At 53.6% G+C, this 17620-nt stretch overlaps 1 protein-coding gene across 2 annotated transcripts; it reads left to right on the top strand.

Moving 5' to 3' along the window:
- Positions 1-1837: 1837 nt before the first annotated feature.
- Positions 1838-17620, top strand: CA5A (carbonic anhydrase 5A). 2 transcript variants are annotated; one of them, XM_077309925.1, is made up of 7 exons: positions 1838-2063; positions 8351-8548; positions 12981-13099; positions 13839-13934; positions 14274-14336; positions 15160-15315; positions 15661-17620. In XM_077309925.1, exons 1-7 carry the CDS (start codon positions 1925-1927, stop codon positions 15868-15870), a joined length of 981 nt encoding a protein of 326 aa, XP_077166040.1. In that variant the 5' UTR covers positions 1838-1924; the 3' UTR covers positions 15871-17620. The 2 variants fall into 2 exon arrangements, with proteins under 2 accessions (XP_077166040.1, XP_077166039.1); XM_077309924.1 differs by lacking the exon at positions 1838-2063 and adding an exon at positions 6435-6660.

Genomic DNA, 17620 nt, shown 5'->3' with positions numbered 1-17620 from the left:
CTTTGGGATTTGTTTTAGGAGGCTATGCTAACAGGCAATGTGGGGCAGTATCACCTGGGGGGGGGGAGTACAGCCTCTCCCCACTTCAGGAGCCTGCTAACTAAAGTGGGGCATTTCCAAAGCAGAGGCAGGTGGCAGCTGTAGGAAGGAGCACCTGGAATTCTAACTGGATCTGTGGCAAGGCAGAGTTTGAGCCCAGGGGCACCCTTAAGATCAGCCACAGTTCAGTTTTCCACCCCCGGGCAGTTTCCCAAATATTAAAGAGAACCCTGGAGAAGGATAAAATACTCACATATGAATGCTGGGCTTTAAACTAACATTGGCTTTAAAAAATCATTAGTGGTAGTCATATTGCACTGACAAGTCAACTGTGATGTAATTTTGGCCAGAGCCTTCGTGAATTTAGGAGGCCTTTTTTCTCCAGAGGCAGAAAGAGCTGTGGTGTATAATTTAGGGTAAAAAATTAACCGTCTGTGCACACAGTTCTGCAGAGACTCCTGCCCCAGAACAAAGGTTGCCCTGCATGGAGAGTTATGGAAATAATCGATGCTCACCCCCTCCCCATAATCGTTTTCTGCAGAACAGGCTGCTTCTGCGGCCCGACAGGGAATGGCAAGCGGATAAGACTCTGCTCTCAGATAGGCAAAGCGGAGGGGTCCCAGCACATGAGAAGCCCTGTTGCGCCTTAAAATAAGATTAAAATCCCCCTTGACACAATGTCGGTTTATAAGTCTGCCGGGAAGAAACCGCATATCCCTATGAGACAGGGTTCTTTTCCAAGTCCACTGAACAAGCTTGTAAAATATATATTTAGAAGATTTCTGGGGAGGGGAGGAAGATGAGGAATTGAGTCCTCGGTGGCTTGGGTGCTCTCTCAAGTTTTCCACCATTGACCACAACAAGGTTCAGGTCAACCACAAATGAATTTTGACTCTCTGGTCCTACATTCTGTTTATCTCATCACCACTCCATCTTCCTCCCCAATGAGGACCCAAAGTGTTTTACATTCTTTTCTGTTCCTCCATCTTATCCTCGCAACAACCCTGTGAGGTGGGTCAGCCCCAGAGTACATGACTGGCTCCCGGTCACCTAGCAAGCTTCTAAGGGATTTGAATGTGGATCTCCCACCACTGCACCATGCTGGCTCTGTACATCAGTCTAATGTTCAAAACTTGACCACACACACACAAACAGCCCCTGGATCAGTGTTTCATGATGGTTTTGGGGAAAACTGGGGCCAGAGAGCAAAAAGAGTCACTGTGAGAGTAGTGTAGTGCTTAAGAGTGGCGGCTTCTAATCTGGCAACCTGGGTTTGATTCTCCGCTCCTCCACAGGCAGCCAGCTGGGTGACCTCAGGCTAGTCACAGTCCTGCTAGCGGTGTTCTCACAGAGCAGTTCTCTTGGAGCTCTCTCATCCTCACCTCCCTCACAGGGTGTCTGTCGTGGGGAGAGGAAGGGAAGACGATTGGAAGCTGCTTTAAGAGTCCTTTGGGCAGTGAAAAGCAGGATATAAAAACCAACTCCTCCTTTTCTTGGAAAGTAAAAGAAACATCATTTATAAAGTTTTTTTTTAAATAAGCTATGCAAGAGTATTAAATGAACACTGCGGATCCTAAAGCTGCCCGAGGGGAGGGAAGCTGCCCTTCTCTATGAGGCAGAGACCTTCGGGGAAAACCAGAGGAAGGGGGGGGCATTGGCTCACTCACCTGGCCCTCCCACCAAAGCTTCACAACCAACGGGAGCCCTGCCTGAAGGGATAGGTTGAAATTTAACTATTTATTTAGGGTTTTCCCCCTTGTCGTAGGTGTGCCCTGTGTGGCCAGAATGGGCTGTTCAAGATCTGGTCATTTGTGGCTTCCCGTCCCAGCACTGGGGTGCAAAAGGGCTTCCTCCTTGGCCTGCAGGTCCACTGCTGGCCCCCAAAATGGTGTTTCTCGCAAGCAAGAAGGCACTGTGCTTAGTGCGTTTAAGGAAGCAGCTGGAGGCTCTCTGGAGTCGGTGCCCGGCATCTATCAGGCTGTGCAGCCTGCTCACCTGTACTCATCGGAACAGGTATGCTTCATGTAAGTACCCACCCCTATGACCAGGCAGCACTGAGATGGCAGCAGTGAGTTATTTCACTTCCTCCATAGTCTCCCTTTCTCACCGACACTCCAGGGAGGTTGAGATCTGACAAGCCTGGATTAGAATCCTGGTTCTGCTTGCTGTGTAGTCTCTGGCCAAGCCACACACAAACAGAGCCCACCTCACCTACCTCACAGGGTTGTTGTGATGATAAAATGTAGGAGGGGAAGGTGACGTTAGCTGTGTTGGGTCCCTGCAGGGAAGAAAGGCAGGGGACAGGTAAAGCAAATGAATTCATACATTTACAAGGAGAAAGAAAATATTTATTCCACCTAGGTAAAATCCACCCAGCCAAGAATTTCATGCTGGGACTGAAGTAAAAAAAGAAGGAGGGAGAGAAAGTTTCCTGTGATGATACAGAAGTGGGGAATCAGAGGTGGGAGAAGAATCTCGGTCAACATTTCGCAATATTTGTTGTATTTCCGTCACTGGCAGCTGCAGAGGATTAAAATGCCCTCAGCAGAGCTGGTGGGCAGAACCACAGCTGAGAATCGTTTGTTTACAAATCGTGAGATGCAACAAGAAATGCGTCTGTCTCTGAGGAACAAGCCAAGTGGGATCAGGTCTCATTCTCTGCAACGGACCCTGAATGCTGAGGACCATCAGTGCTGCTAGACGCAGGAGCGACCTGGTGATGCTATCTGCAGTCCAGCCATGAACCAGTTCTGCCTTTTTCATCTACGATTTGGAATCAGCCTCAAAGAAAGGGAAATCTGCTCAGTCCCTTTGAAGCCGTCGATCAACCCAACAGAACAAATTGCACTAATGAACTTCTCCTGCTTGTGCACCCAAGCATCTTGCCCGGGGAGAGCCTGATCCGGAATGGGGGCTGAGGCAGCGCAGCCAAAGGCCGCTCGACCCTGCTGGAGAACCGGGAAAGGCCGCTGCAACCGTAGTCATCAGGCACCATTTCAGGGCTTCTCTGCAGTTCGTTCTTTCTCTCCCCAGAACCAGAGTCACCGCCGGATCTTTCTGAGGCTGAACCAAACCCACAGGAAATTTCTCGTCACTGGTTGCTTTGGTAGGCCAGGCAGAGCGCATGACTCACGCAGGTTTCTCTGTTTTTCTGCTTTCTGGTCTTTCCTAATGTTTTCTTAATCCCGTGCCAGCAGCCTGAAGCATTTCCTGCCCACTCTGCTACTCTTGCTGTGAGAGTTTCATGGCGGGGGCTTTTCGGTTGAGTTCTGAGAGAATAGCAGATGCAACTTTATGAAGTTATTAATACTCAGTTATTGCTCCAGTATCCTGATGCTGTTTACAGAGAAGTAAAACCCACAGTGTTTGCAAGAACTGGCTCCCAAATCACAGCCCCAACAAACAGGGTTGCCAACTAGGGGTTGAGAAATGCCTGGAGATTTGGGGGTGGAGCCCGAGGGGGGGGGGCTTCAATGAGGCAATAATGCCACCTTCCAAAATGACCTTTCTCAGCAAGGGATTTAGTCTCTGTCACCTGGTGATCAGCTGTAATCCCAGGAGATCTCCAGCCATCAGATGGAGGTTGGCATCCGTGTCAACAAGCCAAGTACGTTCTCAGAATCCCTTGTAAGTCGCTGTTTTATTCTTCCAGATGAAGAGCTGAGCATGATTGGCCAACGGATGCCCTAAACGCAGCCTAACCATGGTGCCCCTCAACAAACTAACAAAAACAACAATTACAATCAGTTTGAAAGCACTAAGGGCATGATAGCTGCAGGGGGGGGGACTCTGTGGTGCCCCCCTTCCCGTGGTGCCCTTAAGCATGGGCTTCTTCTGCTGGGTGGTTAATCCAGAGCTGGGTTGAGGAACGGATCCGGCACTGGACCATCCTGCTTCTGATTGTGGAGGAATTGCTTGGCTCATGATCTGCTGTTTTCCCCACTGTGCACACCCCATCCTGCCAGGCAAGCCTGTGCTTTCTTTTGAAAAGCATGCTTTCTCTCTGTTTTCCTCCTCCGGGTGCATAAAAGAGGATTAAAGACTTAAGAGAGGCCCTTTCCTGGCCCAAGGGAGGCGCCTCCTGCCAAGGACACCAGGACCAAACACAGAAGGGAGTTGACTGGGGCAGACCCAAGATAACCGAGAACCTTTCCCCCCCTTCTCACTGCTGTCATGTATTCAGCAGCATGGCTGGTGTCTTCAGATGAGCCACGGGCAGTGCCAGACCCTGTGTGGATCCAGACCGCTGCTGATTGGGACTTCCTGTCTCAAGGAGTGGTTGTATATCCACACATAGGGATGCCAGCCTCCAGTGGGGCCTGGGGATCCCCTGGAATTACAGCTCATCTCCAGAGTACATAGATCAATTCCCCTGGAGAAAATGGTTGCTTTGGGGGGGGGGCTTGTACCCATTGAGGCTCAGGTCCTCCCCAGGCTCCATCCAAACCTGGAGCTGGCAACCCTACTCCCCCAATCCCCCACTGGTGGCCGGGGTCCTGGCACCCTGAAACGCACAGCTGACCGGGAACCCAGTATGAGTCGGCCTGTAAGGGCAGGGGCTGTGGCTCAGTGGCAGGGCCTCCCCAGCCGCACGAAGCTCAGAGGCAGTGCTGCTTACTCAGACTGCAGGTGGAGTGGGCCCACACAGGCTGGGTGGTCTGTTGCCCACTGGCTGCAAGAGCTATTCCCACCCAACGCATTCAGAAGTGAAGGGAAAGAGGCTAAACGGTCTGTCTGTTCTGCTGCTGCCGTGGAGGCCTCTTATATTTCCAGAGCAGGTTCAAGATGAGAGGATAGGGGGGGGGGGGAATCCAAGCCCTGCAGCTCACAGCATTTGAGGAGGGGAGGAGAAACCGGTTTTCTTCTTGAATTCATTTTAGTTGGGACACACAGATTTGTTTTTGAGAAACAGGAAGCTTTTGGCCAGAAGTATTGCTTTGTGTTTGGAGAGGGTTGCCATGGCAAAGATGCCCACTCATTCCTGACACAAACAGCCTTTTGGCAGGCGGGCGGGAGGGAGTTCTGGTGCTAGCAGCTTTGCCCTCACCCAGCGTGCCCCCTGCCCGGGTACGGCGTGTCCTCAGGATTTCCCCTAGAACAGATCAAAGGTCTGCTTTTTCAAAAGAATCTAGGCACTGAGCATTCAGGTCAGGTCCATATTTACATTTGTCGTTCCAGCTGAAAACATTCAGGAGGGCAAACTGAAAGATGCACAGCAGCTGTTGCAGGGGGCTGGGTCCAAAGGGACTGCAGGAACACTTAGAGTTCCGGGAAATGATGCATGGATACAAAGGAAAACACCACAATTACAGCCCTGGGAGAGATCATTGGGGCATATTTAAATAAGTGTAATCACAAACGCAATACTGGTGACCTATGCGTTGTTTTCGTCAGATGGGTTTGGTCTCCGGGCCTCAGACGTAGGCCTAGAGGGACAGCTCTGTCTTGCAGGCCCTCTGAGACTGAGGAAGGGCCCTGAGGGCCCAATCTCATTGGGGAGGGGGTTCCACCAGGCAGGATCTGGCCCACCACGGCTTCAGCCTTTGGGATATCCGGCCCGTAGGTCAGTTAAATATGGAGGTCACAGGCTACAAACAGTCTGGGGGCCAGGGCATATTTTTATAGAAAAGCAAACATCCCGAAGAAGAATTCCGGAGACCTGGAAATCCTGCAGGCTTTTCGGTGGCCGGGTGCTAATTAAAAAGCGTGATGTGGCTTTTGCATTTGGGCCTTGCCACTCCCACACACCAAGGGGGTACACAGGTGGAGTCGGAGCAATTCCTAACCGTTGGTCCAGGGCCAGCCTGTCTTTCTCGAGGCGGAAATGGACAGGCCATTGCAAAATGCCTCGGCCTGCAGGAAGCCCCGGCAGCATCTCTAGGGGAAAGGAGTGGGGAGGAGGTCACCCGGAAGACCTTGGCCAAGACCCTGGGGGGCCACTGCTGGTCTGAGGAGACCCAACTGACCTTGCCAGACCAACCGGTCTGACTCAAGTGGGGAGGGCCCTGGCTCAGGGGCAGAGCACGGCTTGGTGTGCAAAAGTCCCCAGTTCGATCCCCGGCAGCATCTCCAGTGGAGAGGGCCGGGCAGCAGGGGGTGGGGAGGACCTCTGCCGGTCAGAGCAGGCGGGCCTGGCCTGGATGGACCAGGGGAGTGATGCCATTGGCATGCACAGGAGGGCTCAGCCTTTGCATGGCACTCTCTGGGCCCTGCAGTCGCTGCTTCAGGCCCGCTTGAGGGCTGCATCCCCAGAGGGGAGGGGAGGGGGAGTCCCTGGGCAGCCGCTTCCAGCCGGAGCTGGCAATGCTGGCTTTGGCGCCGGCCCCGTCCAGCCGAGCGGGCACTCCCTCGCGGGGAGGGAGGGACGGAGGGAGGGAGCCTCCCGTGTCGGCGGGGCGGGCCGGAAGGAAGGAAGGGGCTGGCGGCCGGGCTGGGCCGGGCTGGGCTGCTGCCTTCTTGGCCGCGCGCGTCTCGGCTCCGGCATGGCTCGCCTGGCGCCGCGGCTCCTCCGCCTGGCCGCCTCCTCTGCCGCCTCTGCCGCCTCTGCCGCCGCCTCTTCCCCCGGGCGGGCCGGCCTGTGCAGCCTGGGCTGCTGCGCCTCCTACCGCCTCCGCGACGGCCGTGAGTGCGGGGCTCCGGGGGCCCACCCTGCAGGGCGCGCGCTGGCACCTCGCGCGGCGGACCACGGGGAGGGGAGGGGAGGGGAAGGGAGGGGGGCGCCTGCAGCCGCTCCGACGCTTCGGCCCCGGCAAGCCTGTTGCCAACCCCCGTCGTGGGGCTTTCTAGGGAGGAAGGGAGGGGGGTCTCGGGGAGGTCGGATGCCGGCGCGGCCCCCGCAGGTTGGCGATCCCCTCCGGGAGGTTCGCGGGAGTCTGCGTTCGTCCCCCGCGACGGCTGCCTCCCCCTTGTGGGGCCTCGAGGGCGAGCCCCGGTGGCAACCCCTGGGACCCCCCCCCCAAACACACACGCCCCGCCGCCGCCTCCCCCCCAGCCCCCCCCAGCGGGCCCCCGCCTGCACAGCTGCCAGGGGCTTCGCCGGCCAGAGCGACGTGTCTGCTGGGGGCTCCCCTTTTCTGCCCCCCCCCCAACCATGTCTTTTCTGCCTGGCCTGACCCCCGAGGATGACAAGGCTCGGCCCAGCTGGCAAGGGAGGTCCTGGCCGCCCCGTGAAGATTAGGAAGCGGGGTCGGGGGGGGGGGATGTCCTGGTCCCAGGGGGCTTCCCGCTGCGCTTTCTGAAGCAGACAGATCCGGCTGCTCGCTGGAGGCTTCCCGAGGGTGCCCCTGGCCAGCGCACCCTCCGGCCCCACCCCATTCCGCATTGTTGTCACCCCACCCTGGAATAGCCGCTGGCACCCAGGGCCCGTTTGCCTCCCTCCCTCCCTCCCTCCCTCCACACGGTTGACTCTACTCTTGTTCCCTTCTTCCAGCTACCTCCCTCTCTGCCTCGCTGAACCAGTCCTTGCTTTCGGTGTAAAGGGTGCCAAAAAAGGGCCAAGTTCCTTCCCCAGCTGCCCCACGGTGCCTCTCCGATTCTCCCTGGAGTCGTGTTTGTATTTGTTGCTTAAGGCACAGATTAGGGGGAGGGATGAGGCCGAACGCCACAAGCCTCTGGATCGAGTGGCAGCAAACAGATCTTGAAAACCAGTTGGTGAAGGACGGGATCGCAGAAGGAGCTTGTTGCAGACTAGTAGAAGAATGTGTCATCGTGCCTTGCAAATCGAACCGCGAGTTCTTCTCGGCTTACAAAGAAAGCTCGCTCTTAGATTAGCACACCTTTATGGCACATTTTTCTCCTCTGCAAGGAGCCCTTAGTTTATGCCTCTTAGTTTAAAGATTGCGGCTGGGATCACAAGGGTTATTTCACTGGCTTTATTTCCCTCTTTACTTTGAGCAGGAGACCTTTTGAAACCCTGCTCAGGTTCCGGACTGAGCTGCAGTGTGACCTGGAGGGGTGCTGTCAGAAGTGCAGTCAGAATTCGTTGTGTGATTTTGTCCCCCTCCAGTCTCTGTTTTCAAGCTATGTGGGACCCTTGCATGCTGCCAGCCGCTGGGGGGCAGTAGACAGAGAGGCAGGCCAGAACACTGGATGGCCTGAGTTCAAATCCCAGCTTCTACTGCGGAAGCCTGCTGGGTGGCTTTGCGCCTGTCACAAACACTCCTTCTGGCCTACCTTGCAGGGCTGTTCTTGTGAGGAACTTGAGGAGGCGGGAGCAGTGTTGCAAAAGGCCGCCTTGAGTTCCAACAGGGGAGGAAAGCGGGATATAAGTCAATGCAAAATGAGTGAGAGGCGCTGCTTGTCTTCTTTCTAGTACACCCGCTGTGGCAGAGCCCGATTACAATCCCCGGAGGGAGCCGCCAGTCTCCGATCAACATCCAGTGGAGAGACAGCGTTTACGACCCTGGCCTTAAACCCCTGGAAATACACTACGATCCGGAGACTTGCCTTCACATGTGGAACAATGGCTACTGCTTCCTGGTCGAATTTGAGGATTCCGCGGACAAGTCATGTAAGTGCATTTGCGGAAGCTGGGAAGGGGGGGCTGGCCCTGAGTCCCTGCAGGACCATTTCCTAGCTCTGTAAGTCCAAGTGAATGGTCATGGGGCACAGAACGAACTCTGTGAGTCCAGCGGCACCTTTAAGATTGACATTTATTCAAGGCGTCAGCCTTTGCATGCACAGCACAGTTCCTCAGACGCAATGAAATGGGAGTTACCAGACTGGCCCTAGAAGCAGAGAGTAGGCCATGGATTCGTGCACAGCACGATGGAGATGTTTGCCAGCTGCAAGGGCCTTACAGAAATGACAAGCTAAGTTTATCAGGTCATTGTTCATTTGGGTTCAACTCTGGGGGCAAAAACATAGTCAAGGAAATAAAGATGAATGGACAGATGTATCCCCAGTTGTGGTTTCTGAAAGTAATTAAACAGAACTGGAAGCTCGCTGGGTGACCTTGGGCCAGTCACAGACTGTTAGCGTAACCGACCTCACAGGGCTGTTGTGAGGATAAAACAGAGGGAAGAAAAGTGGGGTATAAATGAAAAAAATAATTCATCCTTACGTTGGTCCTTTTGGGTCGGTTAGGCTGAGAGACAGTCTGTCAGTGAGCAGAAGGGCCCCAAATTCACCACAAAAGGTAATCCACACAAGCTGCCTCCCATTTAGGCCGATGTATTACCTTCATTGCAAAAACGCTACCTCGTTTGCTTTTCCCAGGCCCGTTTTTTGCAGGGGAGAGAAGCGAGCAATATTGCTGCATGTGTTCCATACTTGCCCGTAACCCAAATGAAAAGCCAAACTCTGACATTAACCATTAATGAAATAAAAGGGTGCTTATCTCTTTGTCTGCATTAACAAAGATAAGCTTTTGAATAATGTACTTGAAAATATCTATAAGGCAAGATAGGCGCCTGCTTCCAGCGAGGCTGTCCTTGGAATTATTTGAACTGTGCAAAGGAACGGAGCGGCTTCTGCTAGCGCTGCAGGAGTTCTTTTTTCTTGAAGCAGGAAAAGGCGAGATTTATGAACTCCCTGCGACTAAGTGCTCGCCGCTTAAACATAATGGATGTTTCCATGTAAACAGATAAGATAGCGCATCAAAAACCTGAAGCGATTTAGCCACTCGGTATAAACAGCCGTCGTTTATTGCGTGTGGTTTATGTGTGGCTGAAGCACTGGCAGCCCTCATTCAGCTAGCTGTATGTATGGCACACGTCGTGATTCAACCCAGTTACCCGAGGAGCAGTTTTGCTGGCCTTGATTTGCACTGGCTGCTTCCTCTGTTGGTGCTGCCCAGCTGCTGTAGACCCAGGAGGGCAGTTGCAGTATTTTGCCATGAGCTGCGCGTTGTCTGTCTTCACTCTTAAAGGCCATTCAGGTGGGCAAGCCTGTCTGCAGTACAAGAGCTGGATTCGAGTCCATGCACATCTTAGAGGGAGTATTCTTGCTTTCGAGAGTCTAGGGCAAGCCTGTCTGCAGTACAAGAGCTGGATTCGAGTCCATGCACATCTTAGAGGGAGTATTCCTGCTTTCGAGAGTCTAGGGCAAGCCTGTCTGCAGTACAAGAGCTGGATTCGAGTCCATGCACATCTTAGAGGGAGTATTCCTGATTTTGAGAGTCTACTTTAGACCCAGGAAATCTAGTTGGGCGTCATGGTACGACTGGACTTGAATCTTGCTGCTAAAAGTTGCGGCTCTCCCACGGAGTTCTCTTGGGTTTGAGGGATTCAGGAGGGAAATATCTCATTATTCCATGTGGATTTTCCCTGCTGCTTTTTGCAGAATGCCTTTGGCTGGTTATGTGTGCAATCACATGCAGAGCGGGTCTAGTATAAACCCACCGTAAGACGTAGAGTATGTGGTATGGCATCCTTGAAGAAGCTAGGCAGGTTTAGATCTGCACCCAGACCGGAGACCTCCACTGAGCAGGGGTTGGACTAGATGACCGCTGAGATCCCTTCTCTGTGCTCATCACAATGGTGACAGGACTCATCACCAGTCAGTTTGCAGGCTCCCCCTGCAGGCGACTTGAGGGGTAGCTGCTGAAATCAAAGAGGTTGAGGGATTTGTCAGCAGAAAGAAATCTCTCTGCTTCCCTTCTGCATTCGTGAGTTCTTCGTATTGTGTCATGTCCCTTGATTTCCTTGCTTACTTTTGTATGTAGCTCTTCAGTGGCCGCTAAATTAAATTGTGCAGCGGCATTGCCAGATTTCATTGGCGAGTTATCCCAGCAGCTGTGGCTGCCTTCAGGACCAACTGCCCCTACCTCCTAAGGCAGGGGTAGTCAACCTGTGGTCCTCCAGATGTCCATGGACTACAATTCCCATGAGCCCCTGCCAGCGAGCGCTGGCAGGGGCTCATGGGAATTGTAGTCCATGGACATCTGGAGGACCACAGGTTGACTACCCCTGTCCTAAGGGACTTCCCTCCTTGCTGGGCTTGGGGGAGACATTTGCTCTTCGCCACTTGTGTTCTCTAGGGCCCGCCCAGAGTTCTTTCAAAGTGGGCAGAGTTGGGTGGGTCTTTTGCCCAGCCGGGCTTTTGATTGGCCACTGGAGATCGGATTGCCGATTTCGAAAATCTTGCTTAGGCAGCAGCTGCCGCCCCAGCAAAAAGCTCTTGACTCTGGGAGTGGAGGGAAGCTGCTGCCATTTTCTGGCTGTGCTCGAATCCCAAAAGAGGCCTGCAGGTTCCAAAAGGTCGGAAGGGGATAGCTTGGAACCGACATTTGCACAGCTCCTTCCGCAGGCCGAGGTATTCAATCACCTTCACTGGTGCCCACCAAGTTCGTTTCCTTCTTGCTGCTTGTTAACATTTTTCCTTTGTGTGCTTTTCAGAATACTATATGCTTAACTTGCCTTTAGAAAAAAAAATCTGTCCCTTGTGCTTCTTTCTTTATGTTCTTTCTTTCTACTCTTCCCCCCCCCCCCTTGCTTCTGCAAAGTTGAGAGATGCAGGTAGACAAGAGTAAAAGCAGTGTGGATTTAAAGTGAGAGTGAAGAACAAGGCAGAGAGCTGGAAAGCAGGACGGGTGTTGGAAAAGAAGTAGGATTGCGGCATCTGGGACCAGATTCAGATGGGATTCCTGCAAACGGTGAGGTTAATTGGGGAACGGGAAAACAAAGCCCAGGTGACATCCTTGCTCTGCTGCCCCCTGCTGGCAAGTCGTGGGCACTCGGTGTTGTTCCAAAATGGGGACCACATGGCCAGCTGAAGGTAGAAGCCGTGTGGATCCTGGCAAAGGGCTTTCGGTTCTGGCTCAAGAGCAGGAAAAGAAGGTTTTGCCGTAAGGGAACTGAGATCCTGTGAGATCCTTTTTTTTTTAATCTGGAGGAGGGTAGGAGCTTTTGGAAGTCACTGCTCACCTCTTCAGATGGATCCCCATGTTGGCAGAAAAGAGCCAGAGTCCAGCAGACCAACAAAATGTGTGGCCGGGGAGGAGCTTATGTGAGTCACTGCTCAGCTCTTCCGGCATCAGAAGGGAGAAATGACTCACAAAGGCTCCTCCCCTGCCACAAATTTTGTATAAGGACCAGAAAATTATTGAGTTGCTACCATGGATGGACAGACAGAATTAAGCCATGAAGTGTCAGGAACCATACCTTAGTGTGGAATTGGTGGCTGTGAATCTCTTGGTATTTGGATTTAAAATATCATCCCTGGGCCTGGATGTTGTTGTTTGTAGCAGTCCGTCGATGGGGCACGTGAATCGGATTCTTGCCATGAGAACCTCTGAGACCAGCTCCGGCTTTTGTGGTCACTCATGTTTGCCGTGACTCCGGAAGCATTTCTGGCTGGTCACGGGGCGAGAGCAGCATCTGTGTGTTGGGTGCTGAGTTTGTAAGCCCCTTGTGACACCCCTGTGGGCCAGTCCAGAGGCACTTCCCTGGGGAGGGAGACCAGATGTGCTCTAACTGGGTGCCAGGATGTTGCACTGTGGTGGGTCTCCCCCTAAATGGTTTTGTTTCCAAGGACGTGGATATGAAATACTTGCTGTTCTTACAGCCTGAGCCCCCCTTTCCCAGGTCACTGGCAGGGGATAGGGGTAGGGTTGCCAGATCCAGGTGGGGAACCTCCTGGATATTTGGGGGTGAAGCCTAGGCAGGAGAGGGATCTCAAATGCCCTAGATTCCCCCCTCCCAAGCAGCCCTTTTCTCCAGGGGACTGACCTCTTTAGTCTGGAGAAGAGACATCATTCTGGGGGATCCCCAGGCCCCACCTGGAGGCTGGCAACCCTAGATATTTCCCATCTCTGCAGGACTGCCTTTTGACACGGCACTTTCAGCCGCATTTGTCGGCTCTTTGGCCAGCCTGCTTCCCACCAACTCATTATTTGGGAGCTGGGCGTCCTCAAAGGCCCCGTTTCAGGGCCTGGCTGTCTTTCCGCGGCCAGCTCTCAAGCCTCCACCCACCTTCTGACGGGTTTTGTCTCTCCGTGGCAGACATTACGGGAGGCCCCTTGGAAAACCGGTTCCGGCTGAAGCAGTTCCACTTCCACTGGGGGGCCATCAATGAGTGGGGCTCCGAGCACACAGTGGACTGTAAAGTTTTCCCAGCAGAGGTAAGAAGACGAATGTGGCTGTCGTGCAGGGGCAGGCTCACGGCTGGGTCTCCCTTCCTGAGATGTAGCTGTGGGCCCCGGGGAGCCAGATGGGGCGGCCCTTTCACGTCTGGGCCCTCCTCACCAGCCGCTGGTAACTCTGCAGGGGAAACATGCCGGTTCTTGTGTAGTGGTGTGCCAGCTGGAGGTAGTGTTGAAGCAGCCGCTTCTAATCTGGAGAACTGGGCTTGATTCCCTACTCCTCCTCCGCATGCAGCCAGCAGGGTGACCTTGCACCAGTCGCAGTTCTCTCTGAGCTCTCTCAGCCCCACCTACCTCGTGGGAGAGGAAGGGAAGGTGACTGTAAGCCACGTTGAGACTCCTTTGGGTATAAAAAACCCATGGAGGTTTAGCTCCTTGATATTCTTACAAGCCGGGCGCTGGAGTGTCTCACACACAAGTGAGACACAACTGATAAGAAAGACTCATGAATGAATTAGCTTTCTAGGATCAGCATGTGCTGGATTCACATCTCTATGGTCAAGACACGGACAAAGCCAGAGAGGTGGCCGTTCATTAGGCCCAGTGGGTGTGTGGTCGTGTTCCCCTTCTTGTGAGCCACGTTCAGCCAGCCACAAAAGCCCAGTTGGGACCCCATCACCCGGTCTCTGTGCGTCCAACCCTGGTTATTGGTGCCTCGTGATGATAATGCAGTTCTGGTTGCATTTCTGTCTCAAGCACAGGTTCCGTTTTATTTCAGCTGCATCTAGTACACTGGAATTCCTGCAAGTTTTCCAGTTTCGAAGAAGCTGTAATGGAAGATAACGGTCTGGCCGTCATTGGAGTCTTTTTGAAGGTATGGGCTCCACAAGAGCATAGCTCTTCCGCTCTGAAATCTTTAAAAGCCACTTTTGTGCAGGAAAAAAGCTCCTGAAGAAAGCTTTCTTCTCATGACACTTAGAAGGGGCCTCCTGGGTCATCTAGTCCAACCCCCACACGCAATGCAGGACACTCCCAGCCCTCTCGCTCCTCCGCTGTCACCTGCCACCCCCTTGAGCCTTCACAGAATCAGCCTCTCCGTCAGATGTCTATCCAGCCTCTGTTTAAAAATCTCCAAAGATGGAGAGCCCACCACCTCCCGAGGAAGCCTCCTTGAAAGAAGCCAAGCCACCCCTTCTTCTTCTTTGCCTTACAGATTGGGGCCAGTCACAGCGGGCTGCAGAAGCTAGTGGAGATTTTGCCATCGATCAAGCACAAGGTGAGAAGGGCCCGGATGTGGACTGACGTCCCGAACCCAAGGGCCGTTTTGTACGCGGGACTCCAAGGCTCCCTGCTGTCAGTCACGAGTCCTTGAGGAGTACGCTTGTTTGTTGCATTCAGACCCGCACTTAAAATGTTTTCAAGCATGCATCTGAAAGAGGACACCTCTGAAGCGGAATTAGAATCCCTGTACTGTGTGCGCCCCCTTTCTTTGGGAGGTTTGACCCAAGTATGTTGGGCAGTCGGGTCTGTCCGCCATCGGGGGTTCTGTGGCTCCAGCTGTGGACGCACATGAGGCTGCCCCACACTGATTCAGATGCCCTTGGTGCGTCAAGCTCAGCATCATCTACTCAGTCTGGCAGTGGCTCTCCAGGGTCCCAGGAAGAGATCTGTCCCATCGACCACTGCCTGGTCCCTTTAGCGGGAGACATCAGGGATTGAACCTGCGACCTCCTGCAGGCCAAACAGAGGCTGTGCCACTGAGCCTCATCCCCTTCCCAACCTATGAAGCCTGTAGCTGTCAGGGACGGGACACGTTCCTATTGGACAGCCCTGCTCTTTGTCTCAGGAACTTAGAACAGCAGAGTCTTCCCTCCCCACACAGCCCTGTGAGGTAGGCCAGGCAGGGGCATCAACCCAGAGTCACCTAGTGGGCGCCACTTCTGACTGGGGGGGGCTGACACCTGGATTTCACAAGTCAAAAGCGCTCTTGCCACTGGTCAGCGCTGGCTAACTTGTGCGGAATTCAGGGTTCTCTTCCCACGGCCGGCCAAGCATCCGGGGCAGAGGCCCCAAATCACCCCCGTGCTTTGATCTGCCAGGACACGCTGGTGGAATTTGATGAATTCGACCCCTGCTGCTTGTTGCCGTCGTGCCCGGACTATTGGACCTACTCCGGGTCTCTGACCACCCCGCCGCTTACGGAGTCCGTCACCTGGATCATCAAAAAGAAGCCCATCGAGGTTGATGAAGACCAGGTACGTCCACGGAAAGGGTCAAGGTGACTTTGGTGGCCCAGCCTCCTGGCTTGCCGCTGAGGACGTCACAGGAATGGAGACCCAAGACCAGGGGTGGTCAAACTGCGGCCCTCCAGACGTCCATGGACTACAATTCCCAGGAGCCCCTGCCAACATTCGCTGGCAGGGGCTCCTGGGAATTGTAGTCCATGGACCTCTGGAGGGCCGCAGTTTGACTACCCCTGCCCAAGACTGACCTGTCGCCCGTGGGCTGCTCGTTCTTGCACAGCCCTGGGAAAGAGCGATGGTGGGCGGGGCTCCTGGGGCTTCCTCGCCCTCCTGACCCCCCCCCCTTCTCGTCCTCAGCTCGAGATGTTTCGGATGCTTCTCTTCACCTCCTTTGGCGACGAGGAGAAGCGGATGGTGGACAACTTCCGCCCGCTGCAGCCGCTGATGGACCGGACCGTCCGCTCGTCCTTCCCCAGCCAGCTCCGGCTGGACATGGAAGCCAGATCGGGGGAGCGTTCCCAGCATGCCGGCCAACAAATGCCCCTCAAGGGGACGATGCATCTTTAAGAGGAGAGCCCGATCAGAACTGTCACTAGCACTTTAGATGTAACCTAGAGTAGATCTCGCTGCATGGTCCAGGCTTGCATTCAGTTGCTTTAACGGGTTTTTGCGGGGAGGGGGACTCTTGCCTTTCGCTCTCCTAGCGGGTGGTCTCTTCCGCAGCACAGAAACCTGCCTTAGCCCTCTTGCAGGGAAAGCAATCCACAAAATGTTCTAGGCCTTGCCCAGCTTCAAGGCTGTTTCCCGGGTTTCCGGTGTGAACGGAACGGAGGCAAAAAGTGAGGGGCAGAAAGTGAGGCTGCTTCTAAGGGAAACGGGGCGGGGGGCAGGGGGGAGTCTCAAGGACAGCTCTCTTTGTGAAAGGAAATTCCATGTTTTGGATTTAAGGCGGTCGCTTTTTTTCAACCCGGTGCTTCTTTCGGTCCACAGAGTCCAAACTTACCTACCTCTGAAGTATATGAGCTCTAACTTTATGGGGAGTTATCCTTTTCCTCGCTGTGCCTTTGTGTTTTGCCAGAGGCTCTGGCTAGTTGGGTGGCAGAAAACGAGGCAGCTTCCTCTGTAAACCAGCAAGGACTCAGCTTCCCAGCTGGGTCCACCTTCCGTTTCTCCAAATACCAGGTAATGCTGTTTGGAAATCTCCTGTTACAGTTTGTGCAGTAAACACCAAAGTGGAAATGAACCTTACTGAAGAGGCTTTCAGCTTCTCTTTAAATGTCTAGTAAAATGCACTTCAATTAAAGTAAACTGGGACCTATTTTTGACCTGGGACACTTGGTGTAAATGCTTTTCGTTGTCAGTCATCGCATAAGGTGGAGAGCCAAGAACTGCGGCCTCTAATCTGGAGAGACATGATTCCCCACCCCTCCTCCACACGCAGCCAGCTGGGTGATCTTTGGCCAGTCACAGTTCTGTTAGAGCTCTCCAAGCCCCACCTACCTCACAGGGTATCAGTTGTGGGGAGGAGAAGGAAAAGCTATTTGCAAACCTCGCTGCGACTCCTTTAGGGCAGGGATCCTCAACCTGTGGTCCTCCAGATGTTCATGGACTACAATTCCCATGAGCCCCTGCCAGCACTTGCTGGCAGGGGCTCATGGGAATTGTAGTCCATGAACATCTGGAGGACCACAGGTTGAGGATCCCTGCTTTAGGGAATCAAAAGCGAGGTGCAAGAAACCAGTTGTTCTCTTCTCGGTATCAAACACTGCCAAACAGTGATGTGACTCATCTTTTGCCCTGACATGTTGTTTTCTGCTTTTCTGACATGGGCTGGTGACCTTCCTGGCGGGGCGGCAACCAGAATGCAGCTGATGCAGTCCTATGTACCCTCAAGCCAATTAATTCTGAGACATAGCGCGGGTCGAGAATAAGTTGTGTCCAGTTGTGTGTTATCAATGAGAGAAGTACGCACGGTTGCATTGACACAGCTGTTGAGAAACAGGATCGGCTTCATGTGCACCAGAACGGCCATTCTGCTTCCTGTTCATGCCACACGGGTTCATTTCCCTGTCTGCTCGGTAGGCCCTATGTATTCTCAGTGTCTACTCCCATGTAGTTTGCATTCCTGCTCCTAAGCTTGCCACATGTATTGTCTTCAAATCGGTAACGGCTCAGCGTACCGGTTCTCGTGGGATTTATGTCTCTCGGATTAGAGACCGGGCCAAAAAAAAAAACCAGTTCCAGCTGTTACACTTTTTCTATTAAGAAAATCATTGACGTTGCTGCATCTGTTGGACATAATAAATATTTATGGGTA

The sequence above is a fragment of the Paroedura picta genome, chromosome 14, assembly GCF_049243985.1.
Source record: "Paroedura picta isolate Pp20150507F chromosome 14, Ppicta_v3.0, whole genome shotgun sequence".
In the NCBI taxonomy this organism is placed as follows: domain Eukaryota; kingdom Metazoa; phylum Chordata; class Lepidosauria; order Squamata; family Gekkonidae; genus Paroedura; species Paroedura picta.
This window is presented reverse-complemented; position numbering and strand designations above follow the sequence as displayed.

Bases quoted from the DNA above. Each gene is read 5' to 3' on its own strand.
- CA5A (XM_077309925.1), top strand. From the start codon at position 1,925: ATGGTGTTTCTCGCAAGCAAGAAGGCACTGTGCTTAGTGCGTTTAAGG. The intron at 2,064-8,350 runs GTAAGTACCCAC...TCTTCTTTCTAG, and splicing joins TCGGAACAGGTATGCTTCAT to TACACCCGCTGTGGCAGAGC. The intron at 15,316-15,660 runs GTACGTCCACGG...TCTCGTCCTCAG, and splicing joins TCGAGGTTGATGAAGACCAG to CTCGAGATGTTTCGGATGCT.